At 42.5% G+C, this 15,875-nt stretch overlaps 1 protein-coding gene across 3 annotated transcripts in view; it reads left to right on the top strand.

Moving 5' to 3' along the window:
- The window catches only part of samd4a (sterile alpha motif domain containing 4A), a 67,730-nt gene that overhangs the window by 1,302 nt on the left and 50,553 nt on the right, over window positions 1-15,875 (top strand). For all 3 annotated transcript variants that reach the window (XM_072688998.1, XM_072688997.1, XM_072688996.1), the window contains exon 2: window positions 2,510-3,047. In XM_072688998.1, the coding sequence (XP_072545099.1) occupies window positions 2,852-3,047 (196 nt within the window). In that variant the 5' untranslated portion in view covers window positions 2,510-2,851. The remainder of the gene's footprint in view (window positions 1-2,509; window positions 3,048-15,875) is intronic.

Here is a 15,875-nt window from a genome sequence, read left to right as displayed (position 1 = left end):
GGTAGTTAGGATAGTTAGAACTGGACATGTGGAGGTGGAGTAGTGTCATGACCATCTTATGCAACACCTACACTGACAAATTAGGTTCTTCAAGGGTTCTTTAGGGTTCTTCATGGTTCCTCAGGGTTCCTCAAGAACCACGACAGCTCAAGATGCTTAACTGCTGCTCCGCCTGGGTAAATGGTTCTTTATATATAAGGAAAACCAAACTCTACAAGACTCTACATAGCTGTGGTTCTTAAAGTGGGGTTCTGGGACCCCTAGGGGTCTGAGATATATAGCCCAGGGGTCCACATTTCTTCCTCTGATCCAATATAAAAGGCAAAAGGGGGTGCAGATAAATGGACAAAAGTATTGGGACACTGCTCATTCATCATTTCTTGCTGAAATCAAGGGAATTAAAAAGAGTTGATCCTGCTTTTGTTGGAGTAACTGTCTCTACCTAGCCTCCGGCTAATTTGGAGGAGCGTTGCTGTGAGGATTTGATTGCGTTCAGCCACAAGAGTGGTAGAAGAGTGGTATTAGATGGAGCTGCACCATCCATCGTTCCAGAGAAGTTCACAGTTCTTCCACTGCTCCACAGCTCCTCAATGCTGGGGGGCTTTATACTCCTCTAGCCCAGAAAAAACTAGGGCAAGGGTAAGAATCCGAGACACTTTGACAAGAACCGAACTGTGATGTTCTAGACGATGACTGGGTCAGAACATCTTCAAAACATCAGGCCGGTCTTGTGGGGTGCTTTAGGTATATGCAGTGGTGGGAACCTACCAAAAGTGCTGCAAGAAAGGATAACCGGACAACAACTTAGAGGACAACTTGGTTCTCTTTAGAAACAAGAAACACTTGAAGAACCCATTTTAAGAGTGCAGGTGTTGGACGGGGGGGTGGAAATACGGTCTTTTCTCCGGGAGAGAATGGTGCCATACTCTTCGGTTATCCGTATTAAAGTTTTGAGAATCATCTGATACTGATCCAACTTTAAAAACTTCTGTGATTTAAAATGAGCGGTTTTTATTGGAGCATTTGGCTTAAGAAGAACATCTGAAAGGAGGCTGTAATGCTCAAACTACTCAAACCGGGGTTGCCAGGTTTGCTGCTTTCCCACCTGAGCTTTATAAATGTACCACACCTGCCTTTAAAGAGCTTTGATACCTTAAGTGTAGACAGAGCAGAATGACAACAGACTGTATATTGATTCAGGCAGCCTAAGGACAGATACTCAGATACAGTGGCCTACAGTAGAGACGGGGTAGAGGAAGGAATGTGGTCTGGCCATATATATATATATATATATATATATATTCTAGAGCTGGGCAATATGATGATTTTTTATCGTATTGTGATAAACTTTGTTTTATTGATAACAATAAGCTTCTCTAAGCATATGGAGGAGACTGTTAGTGTAATAAACACGGATCAGCTGCAGGTTTCATTACTAACAGTGTAATTAGACTGAAGGGTTCATTAGATGAAGAGCAGCAGATGTTGAGTAGAAATCACTGGATTCAGTACAGGAGAGGATCTGAACTGTAGTTTATAAGAATCTGTAGCTACTGATGTTTTTAGTTTGTGATTTGCATGTATTGTGTATTTGTGAATTGCTAAAAAAGTCTTTAAATATCGTGATACAGTATTTTATACATACATTATATATATAATAATATATTTTATATTATACAGCCCTAATATATGCTTAGAAAATTTTGAGGAATGCCACAGAAGAACTACTTTGGGTCCATAAGGAAGCATTTTTGTAAAGATGTGTGACTGTTATGAACTTTTTAAAGGCTTAAAGAACTTTTATATATATATATATATGTAAGTAGCAGCTGGTTGAAATATAAATACAAAATAGTAACGCTTTACCTCGATTACGATTAATGAACGATTATATAAGCTGTTCGACTGGCTCGCCATTTGAGATCTCCTCCATGTTGCTTCCATATTGCAGACTGGACAGGGTGGAGTCATGTGACTACACACATGATAGTATGTTTTTAAGGGGACAGTACATGGACACACACAGTGGGGAACTAATTGAATCATATAAATAATAATAAATAATATCAGAGGCCTTGAATGTTGGGTTTGATACATTTTTGCATGAATCGACCATCCCTAGTACTGAGAACTGAGTACCAACTTCACACTCGCACGCCTCCAGTGCACAAGTGCCTCTTTATGGAACCAAGAGTAGTTCTTCTGTGGCATTACTCAAACCACCTTTGGTAGCACCTTTACCTTTAAGAGTATAGCCCCACAAAAGAGAGATCTCTGAGCTGAGATGTACATTTCAGCTTCAAATTTCAGCTTCTAGTGGGCAAATTCCAAACTGGAGCTTTTCTCTGGGACTGGCAACCCTGACTCTACACTCTCTTCCCCCGCAGGAAGAAACACAGCTAACAACATCACCCCGCACAGTGGGAGTGTGTGCTGTCTCAGGGTAGATCTGTTACCGGATCAGATCGGATTCGTTATCTCTAACTGTGTGTCACCTTCGCATTTGCAGATTAAAGGTGTTCCCTGTGGAGGATGCCACCAGCACTAGAGCTTCACTAACGCTCCACACTGGAGGACGCAGCTGAGGGTCATTTCCGAGCTCCGAGGTTCGGAGAAGAGCAGCAGCATCAGACAGGCCAGGCAGACGAAATAAACCTAAAAGAGATGACGACCCAACGCTCTTCCAGCCTCCAGTAGCAACCGAAACCTCAGAACCTGAAGAAGCGAAGAAGATTGAAGAACGAGGGCGAGCTCTTTCCTGGATCCGTGAGGCTGAGAGCAAAGTGCCAGTGAAGTGCCGTCACTCTCTTTCCCTCTCATCCCTCTCAAACCCGTACCTGCCCACCAGACCATGATGTTTCGCGACCAGGTGGGCGTCCTGGCCAGCTGGTTCAAGGGCTGGAACGAGTGCGAGCAGACGGTGGCCCTGCTCTCTCTGCTGAAGCGGGTCAGTCGGACCCAGGCGCGCTTTCTGCAGCTCTGTCTGGAGCATTCCTTGGCCGAGTGCACGGAGCTGCATGTTCTGGAAGTGGACGCCAATAATCCAGGTCAGTACAGAGACTCCTCCCTCTGACTAGCAGTCGCTCCCGCCTCCTCGGAGAGCAAACAGCAGGTGCTTGTGCACGGAGCAGGTGCTCGGGGTTGTTATCGGTCAATGGTTCAGGCGTTTGCCTCCTGGTTCAGGGTTGTTTTGGTTTCAGGGATCGGACAGCAGGTGGTTCAGAGTGGGTTTGACAGGAACACAAGTTTTACCAGAGTTCTGAGAAGATGTTCTGTGTTTTTTAAAGCATGATCATGGTGAAGGGATACAAGCAGGGTGAATTTCACCAACACCAGCATTTCATACTAATAAAATGGCTGTATTTGTGTTGTAGTCATGGAGATGCTTGGTCTAATTCACCAGCACTATATTTTAACACTCATATCATTAGTTATTAGTAATCTGAGTCTTCCTAATGAAGCTTACGTCCGCATAGCCCTGACCAATCACAAGGCAAACATGGCTCCGCCCCCTCTCTTTAAGTCTGAAATGCGGAATTTAGTGGCTGGGTCTCAAAGGAGGTGTGCGTTGCCATGGTAACGGAATCAGATTATGTTGGTCAGTTATGGACGGCTGTCAGTCACACAGGTTCATTAGAATGTTAAGACCACACCCACACCGCTCCTAGAGAGGTGTGAGGTGAGGTGATGTGATGTTTCCAGGGCCTTTAGGAATAGGGAATATAGGGAATAATTGGAGCAATGTTACAGGAGTATCCAGCTCATTTATAGACGTTATTTACTTGTTTAAGTAGTTATATATATTTATATATATATTATATATATATATAATGATTAAGTTCTGTATGTAAGTTAAAGTTTCTGTTTGTTTTAAGCACTATTTCTTTCTGCTTGTCTTCTTGAACTAACCATTTTTCAGTAGATAAAATTAATTTAGAATTAAAATACACTAAAATATAGACTTAAAAAAGTGAAAAATAAGTTTCCTCAATATTAATATTATCCTAAATGTGAGATCTTGAGACGCAGGTATTATCTGAGCTACTGACGGTAGTATTGCTGGTCTGGTGTAACAGATTTATGGTGCACTAAGGTTCATTAGGTCGTCTGTCAGTACAACACCACCCATAGTGGTTTTACTGTATGTCAGTGCTGTGTAAACATGCTCCGTGTGTTCTCTCAGTACTGTGATTGTATAAACATCAGGTCTGTGATGATAGTAAATGGTCACGCGGTTTCGGCCCCAGCCGGCCGTGTTCCTCACCTCACCTCATCTCTCGGGCGTGACTACAGCACTTCTTGTTGTCAAAGCGAGTGATCTGTCTGTCCAGCTGCAGCGGTGGAAGGGCTTCAGTGGTCCAGTTTGTTGCGTTAGGAGGAGAGCGCGTGGCCATGGAAACAAAAACCCTAGTAACCAAATCACTCAGTGAAAGAAGAGGGGAGTAGCGCTGTCTAGTGTTTGGGTGAGCAGATCAGCAGTGTGTTCAGCTGGAGGGAGGCCTGTTGCTCTCTGTATCCCCACTGAGATGTCTCTCAGAGTGTGTAGTGTTCGTGTAACGAGTGATGTGCATAAAAATGAGAACTAGGCCCTTACTGGGTTGTGTTTTCAGAGGGGGTGAAAGTAGTGTATAGGGGGGGTATTATGGTGTATTATGGGTGTCTGTTGTTGTGGGGCTGCACAGTACCCATACCCATCATATCCACTGTTCAGATCTACCAGAGCCAGATTATATCTGCCCTGTGTTATTTATTTTACTCCAGTCTTCGACACACAGGTGGCTTCATTAACCCATTAACACGACAAGGCTTATCACAAGGTGTATTACTCAGTTACTACACGCTTTCGACCCACCAGCGGACCATAGACTGTTTAAGGGTTTAATTTCATTAGATGTTGGATCATTGACTTCTGAAGAAATCTACGTTTCAACTGTTCGCTGTGAGCAATCACAGGCGATCCTCTGGGGTTTGGATGATGTAGGAAAGCTGTATTTAGGCATGTCTCTAAATGTTATGTCACAGAATTAATTTAGTGAATATTCTGTATTAAACGCAACACACAAAAAGTCACTTACTTCTTTTTGATCTAGCCGGCTTCATTAATAGCATGATTAATAAATTATAATTTTTTTTTTTATTCAGTTGAACTCATTTTCGGGCGCATTTTACATTGAATATTCGAGTCCGAGTCTCTCTTGAGCAATCCAGGTGCGACAGTGGCAGGGGAAAACCCACTTAGATCGAAAGGAACCAAAACTTAAAAGGGAAAACCATCCTTCTCTGGTCGACACCGGGTAGCAGAACAAATGACAAAGATGAGGATAAAAACTGACAAAAATTAGGGATAGGGAGGGGCGCAGCAAAATTGGGTGGTGGGGGTTGTTTTACAGTGGGACAAGGCTGACCCCTGTTAAGCACACCACACTACACCAATGAAAGTCCTTGGGGAAGTCCTGTAGTTTCACTTTGAGGTTTTAGTGAATGGGCTCAATTCTGGAGCTCAGCAGACCTTAACAGTTGGCTGTCTGGACTGACTGAAGAGTTTTAGGGGTTGCTTTTATGCAGATGTTGCTAAATGCCATGTCTAGAGATTGTACGATACCATATTTTCACTTTCAGAGACCATAACGCTGATATTTCTTTATACAAGCTGTGTCTAACTGAGGTTCTTTACTTTAGATGAGCATCTTAAAGATGGCTATCATACTCAGACTATGAGAATACTCCACTGCTCCGCAAGTCTTGGAGTTTGGATTTTCATAAGAGTAACCAGGCCCAGTTTCAGAAAAGCCAGAATTCACGCCAGTGTTTTAGTTGTTTTACAGCTGGACAAAGCTGATCCCTGTTAGTTCCAATCATCCATCTTTTGCAGAAATCAGAAATTGGGCTCAATTCTAGAGCTCAGCAGGCTTCAACTGTAGGCTGTCTAGACTGACTAAAGGGTTATAGGGTTGGCCTTTATGTTAGATGTTGCTAAATGTCATATCTAGAGATGGTACAATACCACATGTTCTGATATGTTCATGTTTTCTGATATAAAAAAACGCTGATATTTGTTATATGAGCTGTCTATTAACTGAGGTACTTGACTTCTGATTAGCATTTAAAAGTGGGCCTTAACACCAGCCTTTGTTTTTATCCTCTATATTCTCTCAAAGTAGACGTTGCATTTAGTCTCCAAGTCCTTCTCTAGTGGGCAGGGTTTCTGTAAATGTTGGGGGGTGAATATAGAGTCAGGGCTGTTATGTGTCAGTTTTTGGGGGTTTGGAATTGGCCCGGAGATTTGAGACAACACTGTTCACGGTTCACAGTTTGTCGCCTCCATGTACTGAACTCTTGTTATTCAGCTATTCTAAGATAAATACACTTCTGGGGTACTTCTAGGAACACCTCTCACATCAAGGGTTCTCCAGTGTTCTCCAAATGTTTTCAGTATATTGGAAGATATGCAGCAGTGTAATATTGTAGATTATTGAGCAAGTGTGTAAAATTTTCCTCCTAAATCCATTGGTCTGTTGATCATCTTCATCATCATTTCAATTGGAAAATTAATTATCTGAATAATTATTGATTATTACTTATTACTTTTTTTAAAATAAACCCTAATTTCTTACAAAAAATCGAGAATATTGGGATGTGACTGAGAACTGAGTGTGTGAACAGAGCACTGAGGGTGTGTATAGAGCGCTGACTGTGTGTATAGGGGAGTGTGTGTTGTATATAGAGGAGTGTATGTAGGGCAGTTTTGCGTAGACCTGGTTTCTCCACTCTGACAAGGCAACTCTGGTGAACTTGCAAATGACTGGATTTGCATGCGCATGGCCTTTATGACCTTTTGAGTCTGTCAGACCAAAAATTATGTGTGTGTGTGTCTGCTTATGTGTGTGTGTGTGTGCTGTCTGCTTCATTGTGTTGATTCACCCCAGGCCGTGTTAGTCAGCCTTACCTGTGTCAGCCAGAGCTCACGCCAACTAACTCTGACTCAGAAGAGCGAGGGAGAAACCTTTTGTGTTTTTTTCACCGTAGATAAACAGTGTTTACGGTTTGTCATGTGCTGCTCTGGGGAAGTCCAGTAGTTTCAATATGAGGTCTTTCATGAATGGGCTCAATTCTGGAGCTCAGCAGGCTTTACGTGTTCGCTGTCTGGACTGACTGAAGGGTTTTAGGGTTTGCTTTTATGCAGATGTTGCTAAATGTCATATCTAGAGATGGTACGATACCACGTTCGACCTGTGTCTAACTGAAGTTAGTCAGTTCAGATGAGCATCTAAAAGAAGGATATAATACTCAGACTGGGAGAATACTCCACTGCTCCACAATTCTCGGAGTTATGTTCATAAGAGTAACTGTTACCAATCCCAGTTTCCGAAAACTAGGAGGAAATCCAGAATTCTCCTGATTTAAATATGCCAGCCTTTTTATACCTTATATACTGCTGTATATCCTTGAAACTACAGGTCCTCACTGTGGGATCTTTCCATCTCCTTTACAAGATACTTAGCCATTCCATCCACATAAGCACAAAGCCTCTGTGCAGTTGTGGATGATCAGAGTGGTATTGTTCTCGACTCATATTGCAAACCTGAATCGGTCAAGCAGAGTTCTCCTTTAGTACATCCGGATAATTCAACCTTTTTATTTTAGATAAGCTACTCAGGTGCTTGTTCAGTCTCTTGTGATTTCAAGACTTGACTACTGCAACTCCCTCCTGGATGGTCTTCTTAATGCACACCATCATAACTGAACATCAGATTCCACACCCTGACGCTGGCCTACAAAGCCAAAAATGGACCAGCTGAGCCCTACAAAAAGGCGATGGTCAAAACTTGGCACGTATCAAGAGCCCTTCAAGCCCTTCAAGTATGGCTTAGCTTGACCCACCGTTCTGCAAGATAGATGGAAGACAAGCGACTAGACTCTTCTTTGTTCTGGAGCCGAGGTGGTGGAATGAACTTCCCCTGGGTGTCTGAACAGCAGAGTTGCTTCCTGTCTTCAAAAACAGACTGAAGACCAACCTCTTAGAAGAGTTCTTCAATCTTATGCTTATGAAAGGCTTGTGATTGTGCTCATGTCTTTGATATTTTGAAATTCAGGGACAGTGTTTGTATCCAGCTGTTGAGTATGCATCTTTTATTTCTACACTCTTAAAAATAAATGTGCTTTAATTGGTTCTTTCAGTGATGCCATAGGAGAACCATGTTTGGTTCCTAAAGAACCATGGGGTCACCAATATCTTCCTAAAGCACTTTCACTGTGACCCAAGGATCGCTAGTTCGAAACCCAAGAGAGCACAATCGGCCTTGCTCTCTCCAGGTGGGTAGATGGCTCTTTCTGCTGGTGCCAACGTGCTCAGGCTTCCAAAACGGACTCCATCGTTACAGCCCACCTTAATTTCACAACCCAAATGAGGCCCATGTTTAACTCATCCTGGTCCCATCACTGACCCTGGTGAACATCCATCATCTTCATTACAATCATGGTTCTTTATGCCCAGCTGGTCACTGAAGGCGTTCAATGCTGACGTTGTTTTCTGGTCAAATTTAGGTTGTGATGTTAAGTAAACAAAATCTGACGTCTACCAGACATCACATGCCAACATCATACTGACGTTAAATACCAAAATATGGTAACCAAAAACATCTGTTTCATAATGGTAATGTCTACACAATGTGAAATTCATTTGGGAACCATGAGATTAGAGCAACCAAAATTCAACATCTCTCTAACGTTGGAGCTTGATGTCAATTCAGTGTTGGTTTCTGACAGATATGTGATGTTTGGTTGATTTCCAACCAAAAATTCAGTCCAACATCTGTCTGACATCCAATTGATGTCTGTTGCCTGATGGGTGAACCCAAATTTTACCCCATTTTCTACCCAACTTTGAAGGCCAACTACCCCTATCATTAGCAATGCCCCCAACACTAGGGCTTAGCATGCCAATGCAACAGCTAACAGACGTCTGTGCTTACCAACATCACACTAGGAGTGTCGTGGGGAGCAAATGCCATCAACCCACCCCTGAGAGAGCAAGGCCAATTGTGCTCTCTCTGACTCCAGCTGCTGGTGGCAAGAAGCATGACTCGGGATTCGAACCAGTGGTCCTCAGATCATAGTGGCAGCACCCTAATCCACTGGACCAGTCGGAGCCCCCCCAGAAGTGGTTCTTATATGGCAATGGTCTCCAACACTGCCTTCCTGCAGACTTTGGAGTCAGCCCTGTTCTACTCTACCTTCCTTCAGACGTCCTGGATTGGTTGAACAAGGTGTATTAGATTTGGGTTGGAGTTCCACGCACCCTTATTTTTAAGAGTGTAGGCGTCCACACTGCCTGTACTGTATCTCTGGACAGTGAAGCACTTCTGGATAAGAGCTTCTGTGTGTGCTGTGTGTCTTTTAATGTAAATGTTAATAAAGGACGTTCTAAGCGAGTCTAAACTGGTTCCCCTGCTCTGGAAGTGGCGCAGAAGGGGTTAACGTGCAGCTGGAAGTCAGAGTGGAAAGACGCAACTATTTGGGAAGAACTGTACTAATGAAAGGAATCCACAATGACCTACTTATTCCCGTCTGTGAAGCAGCAGCCTTGTTCTCTGACCCGAGTGATGCAACGTATCTGCTCCTGTCTCAGCATCACACACCCGCTGAGTGCCTCTGAGTCTGGGGGGATTATTAATGCACTACAGTAATCTGGGGGTGTGCTCAGAGCTCCGAGCAGAGGCGTTAAAGATGAGCTGGATACACCACAGACTCTCAGCTCTCTCTCTTTGAGGGAGGTTTTGTTTGAATTCATGGCCGTTTAATGATGAAGAGGGATGTTTTTCCCAAGTAAAATTAGGTGTGTGTGTGTGTGTGTGTGTGTGTGTGTGTGTGTGAGGGAGGGACTCAAACCGAGCTAGTTTGAAGAACAAAGCTTGGTTGCAGACTTCTCCTGGCCACCCCAGCCAGCGCATAGAGTGTTCAATTCCAAACCAGGTGGTGGATGATAACTACACTTTATGGACAAAAGTATTGGGACACCTACTCATTTACTGTTTCTTCTGAGAAGAGTTTCTCCTGCTTTTGTTGGAGTAACTGTCTGTACTGTCCAGGGAAGGGAAGAAGTCTTTCTACTAGATTTAGGAGGAGCATTGCTGTCAGGATTTGATTGCACTTAGTTAGTGAGGTCAGGATGTTGGCTGATGATCACCACCCCACCTCATCATCTCCCAACTCCTCAACTTATCTCAAAAGTACTGGATGGAGCTCCATCACCATCATTCCAGAGAACACAGTTATTCCACTGCTGCACAGCTCCTCAATGCTGGGGGGCTTTATACCCCTCTACTAGCCCACGCCTGGCATTAGGCAGCATGGTGCCAATAGGTTCATGATGTTTATCTGCTCCAGAGAGTCCTATTGTATTGGCAGTACTTCTCCCCAGGGACTAGGCAAGCTGTGTATGTGTGTGTATTTGTACATCTGTATCAGCAGCAATGGGTGCAACTTAAAGTAGCTGAATGCATTCATTAGAAGGGATGTCCACAAACTTTTTTTTTTTAATGGTGTAAAAGTAGACTTTTATGCTCCAACTACTGCTCAAATATTCATCTACCCTACAAGAAGAAACACACAGCTAACATCATTACCTCACACAGTGGGAGTGTATGCTGTTTCAGGCTGCATTAGACATTGTGTTATAGATGTTTTGCTATGAGTACATAATTACATCATTCATGACATCCTAATTCATAACATTCACATTTAATTCATGTTTAATTTGCATCTACTTGCTCCTTTTGATGTTAAAAATGACTAAAACAGCATTTCTTCTTTCAACAAATCCATACTTATGCTATTTTATTAAATTCAGATCATCCACGACAGCTGAGACTCATAAGGGTTAATCTTTGGTCCTTCCTCCTTCCTGCCTCCTCATCGCCTGGGAGGCAGAGAGCAGATCAGAGGGGGTTCAGGGCTGAGCCGGGACAGGCCAGGCCAGCGTCGCTGTTATGACTTATGAATGACTGACTTCATACTTTATGTATGAGTGTGTGTGTGTGTGTGTGTGTGTGTGTGTGTGTGAGGGGGCGTAGACAGAGCTAACGCAGAGACCTCCATGCTGTTTAGGGCTGAGCTGTTTTTCTGCTGTGGTGGCCTCCCTGTGAGATGGAGCACAGCGTACCTCTACCAGTGCCAATCACCCACAGGCGTCTCCAGCCTTGTGTCCAGTCACTGCCCCCCAGCTCAGCAGCCTCCCACTCATCTTCAGGGTTACGGCTCTGTGGCTCATGTGCTTGTGTTTCGGGTCATTACTGATGGGTTTAAATCGTAAGAAATTAGGACTAGAATAGGACTAGGAATCAGATGGACTTTAAGGATCTAATGGACTAGAGATTAGGAACCTTGTTTCATGCTCAGTGTGTGATGGACTAGATTTAGGAATCTGATGGACTAGGAATCAAGAATCTGTTAATAGTAGTTTTAGGAAAATGTGGAACTAAGATTAGGAGGGGATTAAGGATCCAATGGATGAGGATTAGGATACAATGGGCCCGTATAGACTAGAATTAGGAACCTGGTGGACTGTGGTCAGGAATTTGATAGACTGAGAGTACGAATCTGATGGATCTGATGGCTTAGAAATATAGTGGACTAGGTTTAGAATTATGATGGACTAGGTTTAGGAATAGGATGGACTAGAATTAAGAATATGATGGACTGGGTTTAGGAATTATGATGGACCAGGTTTAGGAATAGAATAGACTAGACTAAGTTTAGGAATAGGATGGGCTTGGTATAAGAATATGATGGACTGGGTTTAGGAATATAATGGACATGGTTTAAAGAGATGATGGACTAGGTTTAGGAATGTGATGGACTAGGTTTAGGAATGTGAGGCACTAGGTTTATGAATATGATGGACTAGGTTTAGGAAATATGATGGACATGGATTAAAAAGATGATGGACTAGAATTAGGAATATGATGGACTGGGTTTAGGAAATATGATGGACTTGGTTTAGGAATTATGATGGACTTGGTTTAGGAATAGAATAGACTAGACTAAGTTTAGGAAAAGGATGGACTAGGTTTAGGAATATAATGGACATGGATTAAAAAGATGATGGACTAGAATTAGGAATATGATGGACTGGGTTTAGGAATTATGATGGACTAGAATTAAGAATATGATGGACTGGGTTTAGGAATTATGATGGACTAGAATTAAGAGTATGGTGGACTAGAATTAAAAATATGATGGACTGGGTTTAGGAATTATGATGGACTAGGTTTAGGAATATGATGGACTAGGTTTAGGAATATGATGGACTAGGTTTAGGAATAGAATAGACTAGACTAAGTTTAGGAATAGGATGGACTAGGTTTAGGAATATAATGGACATGGATTAAAAAGATGATGGACTAGAATTAGGAATATGATGGACTGGGTTTAGGAATTATGATGGGCTAGGTTTAGGAATAGAATAGACTAGACTAAGTTTAGGAATAGGATGGACTTGGTTTAAAAATATGATGGACTAGGTTTATGAATATGATAGACTAGGTTTATGAATATGATGGACTAGAATTAGGAGTATGATGGACTAGAATTAGGAGTATGATGGACTAGAATTAGGAGTATGATGGACTAGGTTTAGAAATTACAATGGGCTGGATTCGGAGTCTGATGGATTAGATATAGATATATGAAGTAGGATTATGGGTTTGATAGACTAGACCTAGACTAGACTAGATCTGATATATTTAGGAATGAAATGGACTAGAATTGGGAATATTATGGATATTATGGATCTGATGGAATCTGTGACACACTGTACACACAACAGGAAATCATCAAATGTGGGGTGAACTGAAAGGTTTTCTTAATACTGATAGTGTAGAGGTATTGGATGGGACCCCTTCCTACAACTACTTCAACACACCCTCTATATGGACCTATGCCCAAATGCCTGGATTGTCTCATCTGCCCTTCCCAGCTGCCTCTAATAGGACCTCTCTGGGCTGTCTGGGAAGAAATTGTGCTCGTCTTCCGTTCGGGTGGTAAGCCGTTTCATCACAGCCATGCATGAGCAAACAGTTTATTTCTGGCCCACGATGCTGTGTTCCATGCACTCATACGAAACCTCAGGAATGGGGTCGGAGAACCTGCCAGAAACTTTGTCTTCTGATTCAAACTCTGCTTTTTTCCTGCTCTCATGGTGGGGTTTAATGAATAGAGCCTTTAGACTAGACTTAGACATTAGTATGGTTTATTAACTGGGAAAAGGGATTCATTTGACTTGCACTGTATGGACATAAATATTGGGACACCGGCTCAATCATCGATTCTTCTGAAATCAAGTGTATTAAAAAGAGCTGATCCTGCCTTTGTTGGAGTGACTGTCTCTACTGTCCAGAGAAGAAGACTTTCTACTAGATTTTGGAGGAGCATTGCTATGAGGATTTGATTGCATTCAGTGACAAGAGCAGCGTTAGTGAGGTCAGGATGTTGAATGATGATCACCACCTCACCCCATCCCATCTCAACTCCCCAAATCATCCCAAATCATCAGTGCTGAGGGGCTTTACAACCCTCTAGCCCACACCTGGTATTAGACAGCATGGTACCAATACGTTCATGATGTCTGTCTGCTCCAGACAGTCCTATTCTATTAGCAGTGAGTGCTTCTCTACAGCAGTGGTAGTAGCTGAGTGCCTTCATTAGAAGGGATGTCCACAAACATTTGGACATATAGTGTATTCTTAATGTCTAGAATGTGTGTAATAGATTTCCCTTGGCAATCGATTAAGGTTAAGAGCTAGGCTCTTGTTTCAGGGCCAGTTCTAGTATCAGAGTACCTGTCTGATGTATTTAGCTTCACTTGTCTCAGTAGATGCAGATCATCTCGTCTTCAGAAGCTTTCACTCCTGATTATAAGGGTTACAATGGTGGTAATAACAGTTCTGAGAGCTCTGGACACACCAGTAGTCTTTGATCCACCCTGGTCGAGTAATATTGCATCAAAAAGCAGCCGCTGGTAATGTATTCAGATGTGTATCTAATTTGCAGACCGGGGCTTTAAGACTCAGCTGGGTTTTGCTGAACGTTTAGGCCCTGCTGATGAATCTGCAGAATGCTTCTTTCTGATTCATGATGATTTCTGCTTCCAAACCACCCACCAACCATCAAAAAACACTTGTACACACAAGTTGTATTAGATAAACCCTCTGGAGTCTATGAGGGCATTTTCTTTGATTTGCGAGTATCAGTTTAAATTCGCCTTTAAAGGCACTTGCGTCCAAGATGATAACCACATGTTTTATATCAAAATGTTCAGAACAGACTCAGCTCTTATTGTAATGAGACCCTGTGTGACCTAGAACACTGTGTGAAGAGATAATCTGGCCCTAAACCTGCACAATTAAAGTCAGATTTTAGAAATTCTTCATATTTCTTGTGAAAACATCACTTTCAATGAATTACTCAAGTCGCCGAATTGTTTTGAAGCTTGAAATGGGTTTACCAGAGTCTCAGCTTTACTAAAGCAGCGATAGAAGCTCTTCAGAAGACTGAAGAGCTTCTGAGGGTCCATTGGTCAGTTTCACACAAAGCCATAGACAGAAGCATGAATCCACCAATTACAACATGAATCCTGAATCTCGACCCATCTTCAAAGCCTCGTAACTTTGAATCTAAGTCAAATACAATCTGGTAATAACATATAATAGAAAGGGTGGACTCTACAGATTCAGCAAACATTTGAACCGTATTTCTGTGCTGGATTATCACAAAGATATCAATCGAAAATTAATCTAGCCCACACCAGATTTGACACACTGACGCTTTCGTAGACTCCAGAGGTTTAGGCCTAAATACCAGTATTAGTCTTAGACCAGACTTATAGTAGATAGTGTAAATGATTCAAGTGCTACGGGGTAAGTACTGTGGCAGGCTGAATTTTTAATCTTATAAGTTTAAGTTTAAGTGATTGATACTCATCACTTTTTTAACCACTGAGGCCTTCTATTGTAATTTGCACCTTTCCTCTAAACCACTAATACAGTTCTTTGCTTAATCTGTACTTTATAAACATCACATTTACTCAAATTAGTGGTCATGAAACCCTTGAATAAGCAACCTAGTTCCGATTCCTGCAAGTTGTGTAACTATAGGCCGATAGCTTTATCTCTAGAATCAGAGAGAAATCTGCAGCTCAGCACCTGCAGTAGGTTCATACTTGCATAGACAGCACTTGCTGGGATTAGGGGACAGGCATTCTTCAGTTTTTGAGCTTCTGAGTCTGCTTTTATCAGTTTATAAACATAAAAAAGACTTATCCGCACTCTGAACTGAGTGTGGTATCCCCAAAGGCTCTGTCCTAAGCCCTCTATTGTTTGTCATGTACATGTTTCTACTAGTCAGGATTACTACTACTAGATAGGATTAGTTTCCATTGCTGTTTTGATGACATATCTGTATGCATCAGCCATATCACATGATGCACACACATTTGTCATGCTGTAGTGGAGACCTAGTGCTGGATGACAAGTGTTTAGACAAGGCAAAAGTGCTACTACTTAGCCCAAAGGCCTCTTAAATGTTTAAATGATGGCTGAAAGACTTTTGGTTTCATTTTCATTTAGTCAGACTGAAGTACACATATACACTACAGTCAGGTTCGGATAGAAGCTTTGGGTCTACAGTCTGGTTCAGACAGACACTTCAGGGTCACAGTCGGGTTCAGACAGGTTTCAGGGTTCCAGTTGGGTTCAGATAGAACGTTTTGGGCTACAGTCGAGTTCAGACTGGTGTTTCAGGGTCACAGTCTGGTCCAGGCAGATGTTTTAGGGCCAATGCCAGGTCCAGGCAGACGTTTCAGGGCCACAGCCAGGTCC

Source organism: Salminus brasiliensis, chromosome 10 (genome assembly GCF_030463535.1).
Source record: "Salminus brasiliensis chromosome 10, fSalBra1.hap2, whole genome shotgun sequence".
NCBI classification, from domain to species: domain Eukaryota; kingdom Metazoa; phylum Chordata; class Actinopteri; order Characiformes; family Bryconidae; genus Salminus; species Salminus brasiliensis.
This window is presented reverse-complemented; position numbering and strand designations above follow the sequence as displayed.